Here is a 22,393-nt window from a genome sequence, read left to right on the forward strand (position 1 = left end):
GTTAAACGTTGTACAGTTTCCTGCCATTACTAGAGAAAGTTCTTTTCTTTTTTTCCCAAATTAATGTTTAGGTAAGCAAACAGTTCATTTGACAGGTAATGAGCCTAAATTATAAACTGCCATATTTTGTTGCAGATTTGCAGAGAATTGAGGTCTAGTTTTGGTAACAGATTCATTCAGTTCAAATGGCTGTTTTCCTGGATTTTTGTTTCCTCTTTGCTCACTTTGGCATTTTGTAGTGTCTGAACTGTGCAAGCTATTGGATACCACATACAGTGAATCATCTCTTCATAGCTGTTTGCTCTACAGAGTTTGCTTTGTTTTGTAGCATATCTTCTTACTCAAATGTGTTAAAATATTTACAAAGTAAGAAGAACAGCACATTAATATTTAATGTAACTTTTCATGTATTTCTGCATATTCACTTTATCTACAAAACATACATCTTCATTCTTAATTAGAAACAGTAGAATCAGAAAAGACCACTTGAGTTATGTGGTCTGATCACTTGCATTTTGCAGGGCCACTTATGCAATTCCAACTGATTTCTTTCTTGCTGAGCTCTAATATGTAAGCAATGATGTTCAGCAACCTCCCAATAATTCCACTATCTGATGGCATTGTCTAGCCTGTGTTTCCTTTTTGTATCTTTAGGACAATGGCTTTATGCATATTAAAACCTTTAGGTAGGTCTGCAACCATCATAAAAATATCAACATTAAATCTTTGTTCTCAAACTTCTTCATAGGTTGAATTACTTCTTGTGATAGAGGGGTTTTTGTGAACACCATTTCATCTCCCACTACCAATCTGACATCTTCCCTGTGGAAGCTCTAATGCTTGGAAACATAAACAAATTAGGACTGTGTGAAGGAAACAATATATTTATAAATGCTTTGTAGGTCACCTTTAGCAGATCAGAGTGTTTCATGGATATTAATCTTTGACTTTCACTCAGAGGATATACTGTACATGTTTCTCCAGGTTCTAGTCTCTGCCTCAAAGGATTCTCATGGCAGGACATACTAGTGAAACCTTTCACCTTAATACTGTAGACATTTTAATATTATGAGTTTTACACTTCTTGTATACAGTCATTTTTAAGGCTCTATACAAATGGTTTAAAGGCTTTGTTTCAGTGTTTGTGATTAACTAGAAAAGGGAGAGTTCTGTTTGTTAGCATCATTATCACTGGGCATGTAAAGTCTACAGGGTTAAATGTGAGTTATTCTTAAATCTCCCTTGAAGTGTTACAAGAGGAAATCAAGGCCTTGATTCAGTTTTTTTCTCTCGGTAGAGTTTATGATATTATAGCCACAGTAAGTAAAATGAAACTTACCATGGCAAACAGCGAGCCATGGTAGTGTGAGGGAGAGTCACATCAGGCTTTCAAAAGAATCTAACTAACTTGGGTGCCAAGTCCTTTTGACTTTCAGTGAGACTTAAGCTTCTAAGTCAGCTTAGCACTTCTGAAAATTTTACCGCTTATGTATACTCGTGACTTCGAAGACTCAATTCCCCATGAAGTACCCAAAAAGAATGTTGAGATCTCAGCGGTTAAAAACTGTACAGAGCTTTGCAAGATGCATTTGTGCAATCAGCAGTTTTATGGGAGGCATAATGCAGTTTGGTCTCAAAGATGGATTTCTTAATTTCTTAACCTCAAATTGTTATGACCATAGATGCACCCACGCAAAGTGAGGTAAACAACATGCAAGTATTGCAATCTTTAGAGGCACTAAACTTAGAGGTCTTGGGACAACAGTTTACTGTAATCTTTAACAAGTCTGGGGTCCAAAAAGCCTAATGTTAATTCAAACAGGCATGTGAGATACAAGGTAGAGCTGGGTGGGAATGATTTTCCTGTTCTGGAAGAACTTTTGAAATTTCAGAAAATTTTCCTGTCCCAATTTGGGACAAAAATTCTGTCTCAGATTTTCACAAACTGGAAATCCGGGGAAAAATTCACATTGGGTCAGTTGAAACATTTGATAACTTCAAAATATTTCACTTACCTTTTTCCTTTACTGTAAATTAACTTAAATTTTGAACTGAAATTCAGGGGACATGTCAGCAATTTCAGAACTTTCAAACCTTTTTTTGTCACAGGATGTTCGTCAGAACCAGCCCTATCCTGCAGCAGATCTGATTTCAACAAATAACATTTTCATTAGAAAATGCCTTAGTTGAAAAATTCCTGACCGGCTCTAGTACGAGGTCAGCCCTTTTAGTTTAGGTTAGAGTTGGGCAGAAATCAAAAAAACTTTCGTCTGGTTGATGAAATTGAAAACGTAAAAAAATCAACTGTAGTTAATGTCCATTTGACAGATTTGCCTGAAAACTGACAAATTTGGCTGGCCACCAGAGGGAGTGATTTCCACAGTCTGACACCTCCCCCTGCCCCCCCTCAGCTGACTTGAGCGGTTTTTAATAGTGCACAGGGAATGATATGGTCCCTAAAGCGTCTAGCTCCTAAACCATATAATGTTTTACAGAGTAAAACAGATACTTCAGATTGCACCCAGAGGCAGAGGGGAAGTCAGTGTAGTTTATGTAGAACAAGTGTAATTAGGGTGATCAGAAGGCAAGTGTGAATAATTGGGACAGGGGGTGGGAGGGTAATAGGTGCCTATATAAAAAAAGGCCCCCCAATTCGGGACTGTCCCTGTAAAATCGGGACATCTGGTTATCCTAAGTGTAATGTGCTCTTGCTGACCAGCTCCACTAGGAAGATAGATTGTTATAAGAACTATTAGAGCTTCCAAGTTTCATTCAAAGTCAGCCCATGTGTGGTGCTGCTGCATGTATTTATTGCTGTAACTACTAATGTCAAACCATCTAGGTATTAAATGTGTGGATGATTGTCCCATACATCTATCAGAGATCACCTTGAGCCAACTGTTTGAATGATGGCATTACAGCTTGGACTGCAATGAAAACACTTTCACAGGCAGACTGGCTTCATCTCTCTTGAGGTTTGCTAGTGCTTTCTAGATCTGGCAACACACCAAACCCTGAGTTAAGAAAACCTGAAGTATGTCTGTTGACACCAAATACAAACAGGATTTTCTAGCTCTGAAGTAGACATTCCATAATATTTCTTTTATAAATTTATCGTTTTATAGTATCTGTGTTTTAGGTGCATTTGATTAGTTATCTGTTTTTTTCAACTGTTAATGCTATAATAGAATGTGAATATTTAATGCAAGAAGAGAAAGGATGGTCGTGTGGCTAAAACACTGGGCTTCAGAGATATGGGTTTAATTCCCTTCTCTGCCATGGACTTCCTGTGTGATCTTGGGCAAGTCATTTAGTCATTCTGTCCCTCAGTTCCCAATCTTCTGCTTGTGTATTGTGTCCTTTTTCTCTGACTTTTTGTCTGTGTAGAATGGAAGCTCTTCAGGGCAAGGACTGTATTGGTATGTTGCTGAGCACAGTGGGCCCTGATGCTGACAATGGACTCTTAATTTGTCTTACCAGAATACTAAGAACAAGCTGATGTTTTGATTGCTTATGCTATATTTAGTATTGTATGTATTTAGGTTTATTAATATTTGAGTAAAATTTAAAACAAAAAATAAAATACAGCTTTATTGTAATAGTTCATGTATCAGAGGGGGTAGCCGTGTTAGTCTGTATCTGTAAAAAGTGGCAGAGTCCTATAGCACCTTATAGTTTCTCTTTGGAGTCTGGTCCTGAAGTTGTTTTGCTGCAGGATGGCTACCTTTAAATCTGCTATTGTGTGTCCAGGGAACTGCTGAACTTCAGTTCATTTGCAAATTTGACACCATCAGCTCAGGATTAAACAAAGACTGTGAATGGCTAGCCAACTACAAAAGCAGTTTCTCCTCCCTTCATGTTCATACCTCAACTGCTAGAAGAGGGCTTCATCCTCCCTAATTGAACTAACCTCGTTATCTCTAGACTGATCCTTGCCTGCATATTTATAGCTGTCTCTGGAAATTTCCACCACATGCGTCTGATGAAGTGGGTATTCACCCACCTAAGCTTATACTCCAATACTTCTGTTAGTCTATAAGGTGCCACAGGACTCTTTGTTGCTCTGTAATAGTCCATGTAATTCTAAAAGTAAAGCACAAGGGGGCGCTAGAAATTCACTTTGGATCATAATTAGTTATGGAAAACACACTATTTCTACATTTCTAGTCACCAGATCTTGGTTTGAGATTTGACTCCAGAGTTCATTTTTAATTCTCAGTTCTGTGACTCACATTGTTTCTGCATTGTTGCTCAACCTTTTTTTATGAAGTTGCTTTGTGAAAGTCAGTAGGTAGCCAACAGGGCTGGCTTTAGAAAGTGCGGGGCCTGATTCGAATAGTTTCGACAGGGCCCTGGCAGGAATGACTCACCTGGTGGCGCTCCGGGGCTTCTGCGGCACTGAAGGACCTACTGCCGAAGACCTGGGGTGAGCAAAGGACCTGCCGCTGAAGTGCCGCCAAAGACCCGGAGCACTGCCGGCTGAGTAAAAATTAAAAAGGGGCCTAAGGGGCGGGGCCCTCTTAGGCGGAATCGGCCGGGTCGGCCTAAAGCCGGCCCTGATAGCCAGCAGTTCCTTGAATGTCAGTTTCATGATTAATTTAATGTCCTGTAGTTAGTTTCAGCTGCAGTGGCATCCCTATAGTACCTTTGAACTGGTTTTTCTCTTAAGGAGAAAGAAGCCCCAGGTTCTTATGACCCATAAGTGCTACTACATCTGAAGCAATTACTGCCTTGTTTGAGATCGGTGCGCTTTTATCTCTTGGTGCACATGTTGGATTCTAAAATAAATTTTGTGCTGTAAGCATGTTAGCTCTTACTTTATCCACTGATGCAGTTATTCTGAGACTTTAAAATAAAACTTAATTTTAATTAACCTCTCTTATTATAACTTGTATTCTAGAGTAATACTTTTAAAAATCAGTATGACATAAAAGGTTATAAACCTGTTTACAGTCTGATTCTGTGTTTCTGCCCTACCAGTGTCACACATAATCCCAGCTGTCACTAGTAGAAGACTGAAACATTTCAAATATTTATTAATAGAAATCTTTATCTTGTGACAATTCCAGCTGTGGGGCTCTGCAAAAGTAATAGTTTTCTCTTAATTTACCAGTGTATTTAATGTTTAATGATCATGCTGTGTAGACAGAGGTTTTTGTGCTTCAGTGGTTATCTTCCAAAACTTTTCTGTATTGTCTTAGATAACTAATTATGCTACCTTGACATTTGCATTAATTAAATCATTTTTTTTTAAGAGTAGCCACTGAAGTTATGGATCTAAGGCTGTTGTGAGGAGAGATCCTAGTTGTTGGGATAATTTAAGAGAGAAATACTGTTCTGTTGCTCCTTTCCTATTCCCCTGTCTGTGAATATAAAAATTGCTACTGAAGACACTTGTCTTCTTGTGCCTTATTTTCAAATGTCATTTTGTATAAAGGAACATTTTTCAAGGCACAACATGAGTGTCTTAATGTCAGAATTTTAGAAATATCTTGTTGTCTGTGCTATGGAGAACTGCTTTTCCTCACCCCCAACTTCTAAACATGAATAACGCCAGGATAACTGTTCTAGATAGAGGATACACTTCTTTTTTATTTTCTCCTTGTGGCTAAATGCTAGACAAAACTACCCTTTATATATACAACCCCTTGAGGCACACAGAAGTTAAGAGAATTTCCCCTGGGCAGTCAGTTGGCTTCTCTGAGCCACATTATAAACATTGTTTAAATAGTTGAACGTATGAACTAATCATTTGTAAACTTGCCCTGTTGTAGAAGACATTTTGTGTCTTAACAGTTAACTATATGAAGACAATTAGTACTTCTTAAGCATGAAGACAAGAGGCACCTTGTTGGGGTTACTATTCAGTTAAATGTAAGATTTTTTTTGTAAGGGTTAATTGTCATAGTAACTCGTGTATTGAATCCATTTAAGAAATAACACAGGTCTAGATCCACAAAGAGGCATAGGCACCTAAATCCAACATTTAGGCACCACTGAGATCTTCAACACCTGCTCACTACCATCTAACCCTGTAGTTGCCTAAATTCATTAGGCATCTCAGTTTCCACTGGTGGGCATAAACAGTCCTAATGCCGTGAGCTACTTAGCATCCTAGCTCATGCCTAAGCCGTAATGGAATTCTCAAACTGGGCCTTCCCCTACCTGTCTTCCCCAGGGGACGTATTCTGAGCATGCTTGCTGGATCAGGCCCTACATAAAAGACAGCTGGGAACTAGGTAGTTGGAAGTTACGTGTGCATCCATTATACCCAATATCACAGTGGTTAGAGCATTCATTTCCATTCTGTGCATCCGAAGAAGTGGGCTGTAGCCCACGAAAGCTTATGCTCAAATAAATTTGTTAGTCTCCAAGGTGCCACAAGTACTCCTGTTCTTTTTGTGGATACAGACTAACACGGCTGCTACTCTGAAACGGTTCACTTTTAGGTGACCAGATGTCTTGATTGTTGGGTCTTTTTCTTATATAGGCTCCTGTTACCCCCTCCCCCCCCCGTCCTGATTTTTCACATTTGCTGTTGGTTACCCTACTCACTTGGGATGTGGTTTGAATCTCTACTCTGCCTGATTTAGAGCAAGGGACTTGAACCCTGGACTTTTACATCCCAGGTGAGTGCCCTATTCACCAGGCTATTGGATATAGTATGGTATATCTCTGTCTCTCCTGTTGAAGCTGTTCCACTTGCATAAATAATAATTTATCTGAGCAGGTACTTGAACCTGACTCTGCATGCCCTAGGAGCGTGCCCTAACCACTTGGCTACAGAGTCAGTTAATCCCTCACCCCCTGACTGTACTAGGAGGTTTCATGGTTGAGAGGTTCTCTGAGCTGGAGTTAGGAGCCTAACTGCCTTTGAGGAGAGGGGCCTAAGCCCTGCCCTGGTTCCCCATTTTCTACTGGCTAGCTTAGGCATCTCCCTGCTCAGTTTTTGGCTTTTATGAATCCCTTTCTTAGGTGCCTAACTCCCCACTCAGTGCATGGGGAGCGTGGTCTTCAACTCCTCTTTGTGGAGTTAGTTCCAGTATTTTTTGCTTAAATTCAGTGCTGGTATTAAATAATGATACTTCTGTAAGTCCACTAGAGAGAGAATTGGTTTTGATTTTAAAATGGAAATTAATAATAACATGTTATGACTAAAAGACCTTTTTGATAATCTCATGCGTGCCTTTAGTATTTGTGTTGAAGTGGTAAATTTCCCATCGATTTCCAGTGGAGTAGGGTTGGAACTTATGAAAATTCACCCCCTCTCCCCCTGGCCACAGCCCCACCCGCTTCCTGGCTGAGTAGGAAAATTGGTTATGGATACGGAAAACTGCCTTATTGGGCTGGGCTCAAATAAGCTCAAAATTGAAATTTTATGTGGTTTGATCTCCTATCCCAAATCAGAAAGGCATGTCTGGCTTGCACAGTAATTAACAGGCCTTAGCAAATAATGAGGAGGACTTGCAATGATAAAAAATGAAACCTTGTGTATTGTATGTAAAGCAAACGGTTAATAACTAATTTGGCTTTATATATATAGATAGATAGCATTAAGGTCACATGCCTGAATTTTAATTTTTTTTTTGTATGTGCAGATTATTTTATTTATTGTAGTCCTAGTCATGAGCCACAACCTCACTCTGCTAGGTGCAGAACACATACACAACAAAAAGGCATCCCTGGCCCATGGAGCATGCATTCTAAGTTTAAGACAGAGGCAACAGATGGTATACAGAGGCAACAGGGTATACAGATGGAAACAATGAGACAGTGTTGATCAGCATGATAGAGCTGCACATTTGCGGCTTAACTGTTTTTATAGGCATCAAAGCAAAGATGGGTAATCAGGCAGCCTTGTAGATGTTTATGGGAAGCACTTCCCAAGCGTGAGGAACAGCATAGGAGAAAGCACAATGTTTGTTTGAAAGCTTCAGAAATTTCAGTGGAGGCTTGCATGGGCCAGTTGGATACGAGCATCGTCAGCTCAGTAGTGAATGAGAGACGATAGACTGTGAAGGGCTTTGAAAGTTAATACAAGCAACATATGTTTGTTGTGATAAAGAAGGGGGAGCCAGTGAATGGATGTAAAGAGAGGTGCAACTTGGTCAAATCAATAAGCTAGGATAATGATCCATTCAGCATTATATTGAATGGATATGAGTGGGGCAAGATTACATTTGTCAAGGCCAGATAAAAGGATGTTGCAGTAATTGTAACATGGTATGATGAGAGCCTGGATGAGAATTTTATTTGTATGGATGGAGAGGAAAGTCTGTATCTTAAGATGTTATGCAGAAAGAATCTGCAAGACTTAGACATAAAGAGAGGTTCACTTTGAAGATGACACTCAGGTTATGGGCCTAAGTGACTGTCAGGATGATGGTGGTGTTTAGTGATTGAGGAAGAAAGTAACTGGAAAGGTATGGGGAAGATTAAGATTCACTTTAGCTGTGTTGAGCTTGAGCCGGCAGCTAGACATCCACAAAGAGATGTCAGAGAGACCAGCTGAGCTTTTAGTTTGGACAGAAGGAGACCAGTCTTGAGCAGAGAGGTGGGTCTATGAGTCCTCAGCAGAGATATGGTAATTGAATTTGTGTTTGCAGATGAAATTACCCAGAGATAAGATGCAAAGAGAGAAGAGAAGGGGAGCTAGAACAGAGCCTTGTGGAACCCTTACAGATGAGGATGGAGAACAAGTTCTTAGCTTAGGTTAGGACATAGTCATTAGAGAATTTGGCAAGAGTGATTTCAGTGGAGTGCTGAGGCTAAAACCAGTCTGTGATGGATTTGGAGAAGAGGCACTTCAGACAATAGTTATAGACAGCTCGTTTCGTGCTCTTAGGCCTGGTCTACACTGGGGGAGAGAATCGATCTAAGATGCGCAACTTCAGCTACGAGAATAGCATAGCTGAAGTCAATGTACCTTATATCGACTTACCTCCTGTCCTCACGGTGCGGGATCGATGGCTGCGGCTCCCCCGTTGGCTCTGCTTCCGCCTCTCACCCTAGTGGAGTTCCAGAGTCGACGGGGAGTGCCTTCAGGGATCGATTTATCGCGTCTAGATGAGATGCAATAAATCAATGCCCGATAGATCGATCGCTACTCGCCGATCCAGCAGGTAGAGTGGATGTACCCTTAAAGGTGAAAGGGAGAAGGGAAATGAGCAGTAGCTGAAGAAGCAAGTGGGGGTCAAGGGTGGGTTTTATTTAGGAGGGGAGAGTCTAAGTCATGCTTGTATTATGGGGGTGGGAGGAAGAACCAGAGGAGCATAAGAGGATAGGAGAAGAATAAGGGAGGAGTTGAAATGATGAGATGGGCTTCCTGGGGCAAATGGAGGGGATAGAGCAGGAAATTAAATGAGAAACTTCTGCCTCTGTGACGGGAGAAGGAGGAGAGAGTTGTAGGAGGGGAAGAGAAGGCAAGAGAAATGGGAGGGTCGTGTCACATTTTAGCAATTTTCTCTTGGAAGAAAATGGCAAGATTCTGTGAGGAGAGAAGTGGAAGCAGGCTGTGGCCCTCAGGGGCTACTGGAGTACAAATAATTGGTAAAAATAAACAGCTGAAATTCATTTTTACTAGATAGTTGGCATCCCAGTAAAATTAGAAGAAACGGTTCAGATCACAACTGCATAAAATTGCAGAATAGATGTTCTTGGAGTGTTCTTTCAATGTGTGAATATTCTTTAACTTTATGTGTGTAATTCCTTGGCCACATTGCAGAGTTGTATTAAAAGCTGTTTTACTTCACATACTCTTTTTCCTGGGGCCTGCCAGCATTACAGGATCCCAATAATAGTGTTGACTACACATTTTTCAGATACACTAGGCCTTGTAAAATCTACATGATCTCTATTTTCTTATATGTGCCACATCTGAAGTTCATAAATAATGAAATGATTGAGTTGCTCTTAAACCTTGACCTTTTGCTTTGTTTTTTCTTCCACAGGTATTCGTGGAAACACTAGACAAATGTTTTGAAAATGTCTGTGAACTGGATTTAATTTTCCATGTAGACAAGGTACTGTGGTGAGCTACTATAATACCAGTTGAACCAAACATTCTTCTTGACAAGAAACATTTGATCCTGAATCTGACAGAGTGGATAACAATCCTATCCTTGTTGTTGGTGAAATCTTGTCAGTTTCTACCAAGTTATTTTTAAAGTGCAAAAAGTGTGCTGGAACATGTCTTTAAGAATGAAAAATGAAATTCATTAGTACATTTACTTAGGAGGTGCCTGCAATGTAACTGTATATATAAATGCAACATCAGAGACACCAGAATATTGCTCTTCTGATGAGGGAAGCTGATGGTTCCAAGATATATTTTTGTCCAGGTTATGTTACTCAGAATTGACATTAGCTTTGGATTTTAGCATTCCAAATCCAGCAATTGTCTTTCACATATTTTATTATGAACAGATCACTCAGAAATGGAGTTAGCATACTGGGAGTGGGATGGATTCTTTACTGAACCCCAAATAGACATTAACATCTTTTTTTCGTGTGTAAATAGGAGGTTTTGTGAGAACTCTCACTTAGATGGTATAATTGACTTATTGGTCTGGTATAGGGACGTGGTTACTAATATAATCTCTCATTTACAAAGACACTGTCAGCTTCTGACTACAAGTAACATCAAAAATGACTGTAGTTGAAAGAGATTGGAGGAAAATAGTTATTCCTCTCAGTTTTTTCATTGTGTTTACTTTGTGCATATATCTGCTCTTTGTGTGCAGTCATTTTCCCCTCTTTGTGAGAGTTTTTCACATCTCATCAAAGCAAGAAAAACATTAAAGGGAAAGGTGATAGTGATGCATCAAAAACCGGAAAGTGGAAGAAGGGCAAGTGTACTACCTGAAACTCATGTTTTGAAGCTTAATAGATGATTGCAAGCTGACTGCATCCTTCTTAAAGAAAGAATGCTTACCCGTTGACACTGATCACTGAAAATTTCAATAGATCTGTATTGGTGTTTGAACTGATACCATACTCCTGAAAAGTTCCTTACAGTTTCCCAGTAATAAATTAATTGTGCTTTCCCCATCCCCAAAAGAGAAGTTAGTTTGGCTCCTAAAATTAAATTTTTTGCTTATGCTGATAATATTGAGATTGCAGAAAGTGATAGACAAATATTTTATTATAACCTTGTGGGTTTCTCTTTATGACAAAACAGTTTTTTCATCAAATAAAGTAACTCAATCTAGACAGAATCCACTAGTGGCTTAGGCCAGTATTTTCAGACCTGCAGCCTAAAATTAGGCCCTTAATTCCATAGTTAAGCAAAAGTTGACTGATTTCCCCTGCCCTCCCCAAAGGTGAAAAATCAGGTCACTTCTAAGTGGCCTAATTTGAGGTCTGCAGGTTTGAAAATACTGACATTAATCTTTGAAGTTCTTTGATTGTATTGTGATCATTTGCAATGAACAAGGTTACCAGGAATATGACAGTCTCATTTGAGCTACTCTTAGTTTTTGTTTTTTTTAGTGTGTTTGCAGCTGATCCATAAAGACGTATTAAAGGAACTGGCACATGAAATTACAAGTCCAATAGCAAGGATTTTGAACACATCTGTAAACAGATTGACTGTCACTGGAGAATTGCTAGTATAGTTCCTGTTTTTAAGAAAGGGGGGAAAAAGGTGATCCAGGAAGCTACAGGCCTGTTCGTTTGTATGCAAGGCCTTGGAACAAATTTTGAAAGAGAAAGTATTTAAAGACATAGAGGTTAATGGTAATTGGAATAAAATACAACATGCTTTTACAAAAAGGCAGATCATACTAGACCAACCTGATATCTTCCTTTTGAGACGATAACGGATTTTTTTAGATGAAGGAAATGCAGTAGATATTATCTACCTTGATTTCTGCATGGCATTTCGTACAGTTCCACATGGGAAATTATTAGTTAAATTGGAGAAGATAGGGATTAATATGAGAATTGAAAGGTGAATAAAGAATGTGTTAAAGGGCTGACTACAGTGGTAATACTGAAAGGTGAACTGTCAGGCTGGAGGGGGGTTAATAGTGGAGTTCCTCAGGGATCAGTCTTGGAACCAATCTTATTTAACATTTTTATTACTGGCATTGGCACAAAAAGTGGGAGTGTGCTAATAACTTTTGAAGATGACACAGAGTTAGGCAGTATTGCCAATATGGAGGAGGACCAGAATATCATAGAATAAGATCTGGATGACCTTGTAAACTGGAGGAATAGAGATGGGATGAAATTTAACAGTTGTGACAAAGTTCCTCCTCTACCTTGGTGGGTCCTGTGCTTATTGGCAGATTTGCTCACCTCAGTGATCTCCCCCACAATCTGGATCAACTCCTGTGTCTGATCAGGAGTTGGGAGGTTTGGGGGGAACCCGGGCCTGCCCTCTACTCCGGGTTCCAGCCCAGGGCCCTATGGATTTGCAGCTGTCTATAGTGCCTCTTGTAACAGCTGTGTGACAGCTACATCTCCCTGGGCTACTTCCCCAAGGCCTCCTCCAAACACCTGTCCTTTAGGCTTCACACAGGACCTTTCTTCCTGGTGTCTGATAATGCTTGTACTCCTTATCCTCCAAGCAGCACAACCCTCTCAGTCTCAGCTCCTTGTGTCTCTGCTCCCGTCCGCTCACACACACTTCCTCTCCTCTGGCTCCTCTCCATACTGCTGGAGAGAGCTCCTTTTTACAACCACGCAAGTGCCTGTTAGCCGCTGCCTTGATTGGCTGCAGGTGTTCTAATCCGCCTTTATTCTGCCTTAATTGGTTCTAGCAAGTTCCTGACTACTCTAGTGCAGACCCTGCTCTGGTCACTCAGGGAACACAAAACTACTCACCAAGTGACCAGTATATTTGCCCTCTACCAGATTCCTGTACCCCACTGGTCTGGGTCTGTCACACAGTGCAAAGTGCAAGGTCATGCATTCAGGGACTAACAACAAGAATTTTTGCTATTAGCTGGAGACTTATCAGTTGGAAGCGACAGAGGAGAAGGAAGTCCTGTGTGTATTGGCTGATCACAGGATGACTATGAGCCACCAGTGTGATGTGGCTGTGAAAAAGGCTAATGCAGTCCTAGGATGCATCAGGCGAGGTATTTCCAGTGGAGACATGGAAGTATTACTACTGTTATACAATACAATGCTGTGATCCCATCTGGAATAGTGTGTGCAATTCTAGTCTCCCATATTTAAGAAAGATGAATTCAAACTGATACAGGGTACAGAGAAGGGCTACTAGAATTATCTGAGGAATGGAAAACCTCCCTTATGAGAGCAGGCTCGAGGAGCTTGGCTTGTTTAGCCTAACAAAAAGAAGGCTGTGGGGAGATACGATTGTTCTCTATAAATAGATCAGAGTAATAAATACCAGGGAGGGAGAGGAGTTATTTAAGGTAAGCACCAATATGGAGACACGAACAAATGGATATAAACGGCCATCAATAAATTTAGGTGAAGTTTCTAACCACCAGGAGTGAAGTTCTGGAACAGCCTCCTAAGAGGAGCAGTGGGAGCAAAAAACGTAACTGGCTTCAAGACTGAGCTTGATGAACATATGGAGGGGATGGTACGATGGGACTTCCTACGATGGCATGTGGCCCATCGGAGACTGCCAGTAGCAAAATCCCCAATGGCTGGAGATGGAACACTAGATGGGGAGGGCTCTGAGTCACTACAGAGAATTCTTTCCCTGGTCTGCCTAGTGGATCTTACCTATGTGCTCAGGATCTAACTAATTGCCATATTTGGGGTCGGGAAAGAATTTTTGTCAGAGACCCTGGGGTCTTTTCGCCACCTTCTGCAGCATGAGGCATAGGTCACTTGCAGGTTTAAACTAGTGTAGATGGTGAATTCTCCGTAACTTGAAGCCTTTAACCCATGATTTGAAGACTTCAGTAACTCAGCCAGAAGTTAGGGTCTATTACAGGAGTTGGGTGGGTGAGGTTCTGTGGCCTACAACGTGCAGGAGGTTAGACTAGATGATTAGGTGCTCCTTTCTGACCTTACAGTGTATAAGTTTGAGACTCATTTTAAACTGTAACATGGGATCCAGAGCTGTCTAGATGTACATAAAGTCTATTCAGCCATTCATAATTTATGAATCTTAGGCTATGTCTACACTACAAGTGCTGCAGCTTTGCCATTGTAGTATAGATCCTTCCTACATCAACGAAGGGGTTTTTCCATTGATGATGTAGTTAATCCAGAAGAAATCTACCAGAGCAAAGTGGAAATATTTTCCCAAAGCTGGATTTGTGTGTGGCATTTACACTAGTGCTGACTGATTTCTTTTTTTTTTAGTTTGATTTTTAAAATAACACTCTGATATATGGCAGGCAAGACAGGGACAGTAATATTTGTAAAGAGAGAATACAAAAATGCAAATCTACAAGTGGCAATGGAAAGTGGTAACATAAGCTCCTGGGTGAAGGATGAAAGAAATACTCCATCATTTATTTCTTCATTGTATAAGATTGGTCTGATAATTTTACTCCTTACACATTGAGAGAAAGGAGCCAGATTACCATCTACACCCACCATATGACGTGTATGTACATATGGAAACCAGAAAAGTAGTGATCAAGTCTCATGGACTTTCATAAAAATCTGATATATAAACTACTTTTGCTTGTTAAATGTTGGTTAAACAATGTAAAAGTATAGCTTTTTTGCATAAACTATGTTTTAGTTTATTCAGGCTATAATTTGAAGACCTTACAGTTTTTAAACTTTTATTGTACAATTATTGTACATATTTTTAAAATTAAGGACCTTCTACATCCCTGTTTGGACAGCTCTTTCCTCCCATAATTGGCATATCTGATTTGAGATAGGGTGAGAAAGGAATGTAAGCTTGTCTGCAAGATATTTTATGATCGCAACTCTGCAGAAGAACCTTTGTTTCTTGGTTTAATGAGGCATGATTGAAGTTTACATATTGCAGGGGGTCTGCCTACTGTTGAGATAAAAACACGTTCATCATGTGCTGTCTCCTTCTCCAAGGCTAACCAAATCCAACATTGCTCTTCTTGATTCTCAACACTGTACCTCCTCAGTCGTCTTAGCCATAGCTCTAGGAACTGTAGCATTTTTTTGAGTGAGCCCTTCGTTAGTAATGAATATGATACGATTTCCCCATAATGTTATTTGCCTTTATGAAAATGACTACCACTTATTTTTTTGGTGCAAAAACATTGTTCAGAGCTACTTTTGTGACTGAGAAATTTTCACTTTTTGAGCAATGGCCAACAGTGTATTGATTCAAAAAACCCTTTCCATCTAAATGAAATTGAGTTCTTGAAAAAGATTAATTTTCATTCCCAATTGATCCTATTTAGTAAAGTGACATATTATGTTGGGGGAGAAGGAAGGGGAAAGAGGAGTCCCATTTGTGTGTGTGAGAGAGAGAGAAATCAGTTTTTGCAAATTTTCAGCAAAATGTTAAACATCTAATTTTATGGTATAAGCCTTTTTAGTCATGTGCTTCTCTTACTGAAATTGTACCTTTATATAGTGCAATAAACTATTTCCTTGTCTAAATGAATAAAACTACTTTAGGGGGAGCTGTTCTATTTATTCCTTCTGCTTTAATTAGTTTGAATGATCTAGATAATATATTAAAGCCAAAATAATACTCTCCTCCCCCTTTTTAATTCTAAATTTGGAAGGTGTTGAATTAACCTAGGTACAAGCCAATATTGGAGGAGTAACTACTCTTTTGCTCCATCCTTAGTTTACTCTTTCCAGGCTGGTTCTGCTGCCTGTGTTATAAGGCATATGTACAGTGTGCACGTCCTTTCCAGTGGAATGAGGATTTTTTTAATCATTCCCCTTAATGTTTGATAGTCTGACTCATAAAACCCTGCAACAGAAGCACATGTGAGGGAAGAAAGCTGTTAATTCTTCTCTGAATGTGTTTACCATGTTTCAATTGAAATAGACTAACAAACTGTCAGAGTAGCAACTTTTTCAATACTGTTCTTTAGAATATCCCTTCAAAGTTGTAGCACAAAAACAGGAATTGTGGTGGTTCTTTTTAGATCAATACATAAGCTCCTCACACTTTGCTGTCTCACAATACTTAGTCTCTATTTGCTTCTTTCTTTAATCTGTCACCATAACTGGGAAATGTTACAAATAGCCAAAATGATGAAAGAAGCATCCTTTGATGTGCCAAATTGCTTTCAGATCACACACTTTAACTCTCTGCAAATGTTATCCAATGTTGATTGTCTTACAATTATTATGGGGTTGAAATACGGCGCATTACTAAATATATGGCCAAGATTAATTCGCATATGGAAAGTATTTTTCCTGAAACAAGGACATAAGCACAGAATACATCTGAATCAATGTGGATAACTCAAAGAATTGTTGATGTAGTAATAGTGGGCAGATTCCACAATTTAGGGCCCAGAGATTTAAATGTTTTTTGTCAACAGTTTCATCTTCAAAATTGCTTTTATTTATGAACTATCAAGATGATTTTGTTGGCAATTTTACTCTTTTTGAAACTGCCTCCTACATCTTTGCAGCTACATGTATGGTAAATGTTTTAAATACATATTCTGGAATGTGTTCACCAAGTGAATTGTCTAAATTGCAGCAAAGAAAAGCAATGAATAGGTCAGGTTTTTCCCCCCACTGAGTCTGCCCTCGTTTTTTAAACATCCCATGTAGTTACAGTTTTTATGATTCAAGTTCACTGAACCTACATCTGTTATATTACTTATCCACTCCTGAGAATGTAATCAAATTTTCACAAGAACTTAGAGGTAGTTAGAATATCTTTGCCATAAGTTGGTGAAGAGAGTAGGCCACACTACTTAGATGGTGTGTGTTACCCAGTTAAACTGTGTTTCAAACAGTACCTTAAAAAGCAATTTGTTTAATTGAAAATGCTTACTGGAGAGGCACAAAATTATTTGATTTATAATACCTGGGACAATCTGAAAATTCAGACTCTCTTGGGAATTAGCAATGTTAACGGTAAATACGTATAATTTTTTAAAAAATTTATATTATTAGTAAATGTAGCATTGTAGCAATTGCAGACCACAAAAGTTTAATTTTCTGTATGAGTCCTTTTGGAGGATGTCAAGTTGGGAAATGTAACTTTTGATCTAGAAGTTGTTAAAGCATCTGCAGTAGACAATGTTCTCTTAAGTACATGTTTCACATAAATGAATTACTTCAGGAAACAAATGCCATAAGATGGATTTAAAGGTGAAGAGAATACAGCAATGGCACTGAACTTCATTTTGATAGATTTATTTCCATAAGTTTTCATTTCTAAAGAAGTTTGATCAGTTTTCCAGTTAATTATCACGCAAACCAACTCTTGTGGCAAAGTAATGGTTTGGCAATCTCTCAAGAAGAAAAGTTAACTTAAATCCAGTAATCTATTTTGGGGGGTTAAGAGGGCAAGAACAATCTTAGTCAGATATGTTCTAGGATTAGTCTGAACGTCTAAAGTCTGCAGGTGTAGTTGTAGCTGTTTCAGTCCCAGGATATTAGAGAGAAAAGGATGCTTCAGGAAAAAAATTGACTGTAAAATCCTTAACAAACATCAGATCCACCATAATCTGTCCACTGCCAAGAGGACAGCCATACAGTCCCTGAAATCTAACCACTAGATAATGATCAGACTAGCAGACAAAGGGGATGCCATTGTAGTCCTCAACTGTTATGACTATATTAACAAGACCAGCTGACTACTATTCAGCACAACCTATGATAAAGAACTCAAAGAAAGCCACGCCACAGTTTACCCAGGAGATTAAGATATCATCATAACCTTCCCCAGACAACACCAAGAGAGAGTCTACAAACTTATTGCCCACAAACCCATTCAAGAGATCTACATGCTTCCCAAGATACCCAAACAAGGGAACCGGGATAAATCCATCATATCTGGCTAAGGCACTGTTACTAATGGAATATCAGGGCTCATAGAAAGTGACTTCAAACCACTCACCCCACAAAGGGCCAGCTTTCTCCAGGATACAGCTGACTTCCTCCACAAACTGAGCAATATTAACTTTGGTAAGAACGCCATCCTTGCCACCATGGATGTCATTTACCTATACACAATGATGGCATAGCTTTCTGCCTCAAATATTTACAAGACAATCCTCATACCTACCCCCAAATACATTGCCAAACTCATCCATTTCATCCTCACTCATGACAATTTTATATACAACATACAACAACTTTTTTTTCAAACCATTGGAACAGCCATGGGTACTAGGATGGTTCCCCAATACGCCAGCCTCTTCATGGACCTCCTTGAAGAAGAGATTCTGCACCGATGCACCATGAAACCAATGATATACGTGAAATACATCACTGATATATAAACTCCCTCATAGATTTCTACCACAACTTCAACAACCACCATTCATCCATTAAACTCTCTCTGGAACTCTCCCACACTAGCATCAACTTCCTGGACACCACAGTTGACTTCAATAGTAGAGCCCTGTAGACAACCATATACAAAAAATCCGACAGAACACAATGCCTACCTTCATGGATGCAGTGGCCACACCAAGAAATCTGTGATGCCACAGAGTGTGCTCCAAGGAGATGTGCTCCAGGATGTATATTTTGGCACATTTAGGGCTACCTTTGCCTGACGGGGACACTCCACCAAAAATATGGATCATGTCATGGAACGGGCCACCGAAATGCCCTGAGGGAGCCTGCTTCAATACAGAGATAAGACCCCCTCTGACCACATGCCCCTGCTTGTCACCTACCACCCCACACTGAAGCCCATGCTGGGTATCATCTAACAGTTATAACCCTTACTCAATGGGTACCCCATCCTGTGGGAGGCCTTTCCTGAACTCCCACTTCTGAGCTTGAGACAGCCTCTTGGCCTCTCCACAATCATCAAAATCAAGCTCCCCACAGACTGGGACACATCAGTTCAAAGTGGCTTCAGGTCCTGTCAGAACAACAGATACAAAGCCTGCAGACATATCTCCACTGCTGCGATGATCAGCACCCTCCACCCACAGACACACAGCACACCTTCCACGGATCCTATATGTGTTTACAACAGCATATGATATGCCTCATCCAGTCCACTGAATGCCCCAATAACAATTATGTGGGTGAAACCAGACAATCACTGTGTGCTTGGGTGAACTCACACAGGAAAATAACAGATAAAAAAGAACTTATCACCTGTGTGCAGACACGTTTCACAAAGCGCTCACTCTGTCTGACCTATCAGTCCTCTTCTTCAAAGGAAATGTGCACAACACTATCAAAAGACAAGCCTGGGAGTTTAAATTCATGATTTCGCTAGACTCTAAAAATCATGTATTGAACAGAGACACTGGCATTATGATTTACTGCAATAATCTGTAACCTACTAAATCCCCCTCTTATTGTTTTATGACTGCAGAGATGTGAAAGGGCCACTTCACCTTGAATGGTCCTTTACAGTATGTGCTAACTACTTATGCTAAACAATCTGTTCCACCCTTGCATTTTGCTCTTTTGTTTCCCAGACCTGAAGAAGAGCTCTGTGTGGCTCTAACGGCTTGGCTACATTAGAAATTTCAAAGCGCTGCCCCGGCAGCGCTGTGGGAGCGCTGCTGTGGCAGCGCTTTGAAGTGTGAGTGTAGTCAGAGCCGCAGGGCTGGGAGAGAGCTCTCCCAGCGCTGCTTGTAAACCACATCCCTTACGGGTGTAGAGTGCAGCGCTGGGAGCCGCGCTCCCAGCGCTGCCGCCCTGATTATACTGACACTTTACAGCGCTGCATCTTGCAGCGCTCAGGGACGTGTGTTTTCACACCCCTAAGCGCGAAAGTTGCAGCGCTGTAAAGTGCCAATGTAGCCAGGCCCTAAATCTTGTCTTTCTCACAAACAGCAGTTGATCCAATAACAGATATTAACCTCCTTGTCTAGCTCAAGTCTACTTCCCTTATTCCTGCCTGGGTTGTTATGGAATGAAATTTATCTGGTTATTTTGGCTTAAACTGATTTAATTTTTATTTCATACCAAAGAACTTTCTGTCCAAGGTGCTAATTGCTCTTATGTATGTTTCTGAGCAATGTTTTTAATCCCATAAATGCTCTCATCTTAAATATTAATGTACCTGGTATTAATTGGCACCCTTGTTGGCAGTCTCTGCAGAAAAGACTAAAAAGGGAATGGAGACTAGCGTTCCCACTTATTCCAGTGGTAATCATCGAACAGGCAGTGCTGACAAGTTTACTGTGTGGACTTTGGACTCATGTCAACTTTTTCTGGACCCTAAAATTCTTTAAAAGGTGGTTAGATATTACCCAGAAATATACATTTTCTGTAAGTAGTGTAGTTTGAACCTTGACACTCAGACAGTGTTTTGCTGATTTAAAATACATCATCTTTTGTGATCTTTCTTAGGTCCATAATATTCTGTCTGAAATGGTCATGGGTGGAATGGTTTTGGAGACCAACATGAATGAAATTGTCACTCAAATTGATGCACAAAATAAACTGGAGAAATCTGAGGTAAGGCTGAGAGACTCTATAATGAGCTTTAACTTAAAGCATGATCATAATATCAGCATGATATGCAACCTTTGCTGTTTGTCCTTCAATACCATCCTATATACAGCTGCTTGCTTATAGTGCTAAGAATTTACAATGCACTTTTAGTATGTGATACATTTCATCTTTTGTGATAATTGCATAGAATAGTAGCTAATTATTCTTTTGTTATTTTTATCAAACAAAGCCACATCTGCAATTGGTATCAGTGTGCATTGATAGTCCTTTAAATTTCTTTCTCTCAAGCCCTTGGCTTCTTGGTTTTTTTTTTTCTTCATGATGGAACCCAATACTGGCTGTAGAATTTAAGGGAAAAAAAAATATATATATATATATATATATATATATACTTGTCTCCTAACAAGCTTGTAAAGTGTTAAATAAATGGTAGTATTTGGTATCATAGTAATACTGCAACACAAAATGATAAACTGGAGTGGGAGTGGGAGGGTAATTATGCATTTAAAGCCCAATCCTGGTCCCATTTAACAGATGAGAGTTCTGCCATTATTTGCAGTGACGAGCTTGTCTACATGAACTATCAGACTGCAGAACCTGGGATCTGAAGCTACTCCACACAACCCCGGCATAGTCTCACTATTTGTGTGCATCGTGCTCATGCGCAGAGTTTGTTAGAGCACTTTGAGCTAGTCCCATTTCAAAGAGGAATATAGATCGGGTTTGGCAACCTATGGCATGCGTGCCAAAGGTGGCACGTGAACCGGTTTTTTTTTGATGGCATGCGCTGCGTGCTGAACCACTCAGCCCGACGCCACTCTGGGGTTTCTGCCACTGGCTTCTGCCAGCTGGGTCCCACCTCCGGTCCCACGCAGCGACTGCTGCTGGCCTGGGTGAAGGAACCCCAGGTCGGCAGCGGGCTGAAACCCCGGCTGGCAGGAGCTGGTGGCTGAAACCCCAGAGCTGGGGCGGGCTGAGCCGCTCAGTCCACCATCGCTTTGGGGTTCTGGCTGCTGGCCTCTTGCCAGCCGGGGTCCCCGCCGCAGCCCCACTCACCTTGCTTCTGGTTGGAGTTCCAGTGCAGGCCCCCTGCCAGACCTGGTCCAGGCCTCCAGCCCTACTCAGCCCTACCAGCCACCAGCTCCACTCACCTCAGCTGCTGATCTGGGATTCCAGCCAGTTAACAACTGATCACTCAGAAGCCTGTGTGCAGCTTAAAGTATCCAAATACGTGCCAGACACTGGAAAACTCAGCAAGGAAAAGCAAGGGCAAGGATCACACTAAACTGATAAGATCTGCATTTTAATTTAATTTTAAATAAAGCTTCTGAAACATTTTGAAAAGCTTGTTTACTTTATATATAACAGTAGTTTGGTTATACATTATAGACTTATAGAGAGACCTTTTAAAAAATGTTAAAACGTATTACCGATATGCGAAGCTTAAATTAGAGTGTATATACGAAGACTCGGCACACCACTGCTGAAAGGTTGCCGACCCCTGATATAGATTAAAGGGCAGTAATGAACTGTTCAGGCATGTCAGCAGGCTGCACTTGGACAGTGAGACTGCAGTAGGCAAGTGCAGGGTAGATTCTACTATTCAGTTTGCCACAGTCCTAACTGTTCATGCAGAAAAACCCTAAGATTTGGTCTTCAGTGTACCTTCAAATAGGAAGACTACATTCTATATGTACAATGACCAGATAAATTTGAGTAGACAGATGTGCTCAAATTTATACTTTATGGATATCACCAGTTCACTGACAGAATATAACTAGTTTAAATAAATTCAGTGCCAAGTGTTGGATTCTGCAGAACCTGAGATCTAAGTGGCTTAGTTTAGTACTGCTGAATTTAATTTGCAGTGCGGAGAATACTAGAAGTAATA

At 40.2% G+C, this 22,393-nt stretch overlaps 1 protein-coding gene across 3 annotated transcripts in view; it reads left to right on the forward strand.

Moving 5' to 3' along the window:
- The window catches only part of AP3S1 (adaptor related protein complex 3 subunit sigma 1), a 42,488-nt gene that overhangs the window by 10,197 nt on the left and 9,898 nt on the right, over nt 1–22,393 (forward strand). For 2 of the 3 annotated variants that reach the window (XM_032789118.2, XM_032789119.2), the window contains exons 4-5: nt 9,951–10,022; nt 20,398–20,505. In XM_032789118.2, coding sequence (XP_032645009.1) covers nt 9,951–10,022; nt 20,398–20,505 — 180 coding nt within the window. The remainder of the gene's footprint in view (nt 1–9,950; nt 10,023–20,397; nt 20,506–22,393) is intronic. The other variant, XM_075067167.1, reaches the window with a different exon arrangement.

The sequence above is a fragment of the Chelonoidis abingdonii genome, chromosome 6, assembly GCF_003597395.2.
Source record: "Chelonoidis abingdonii isolate Lonesome George chromosome 6, CheloAbing_2.0, whole genome shotgun sequence".
Taxonomy (NCBI): domain Eukaryota; kingdom Metazoa; phylum Chordata; order Testudines; family Testudinidae; genus Chelonoidis; species Chelonoidis abingdonii.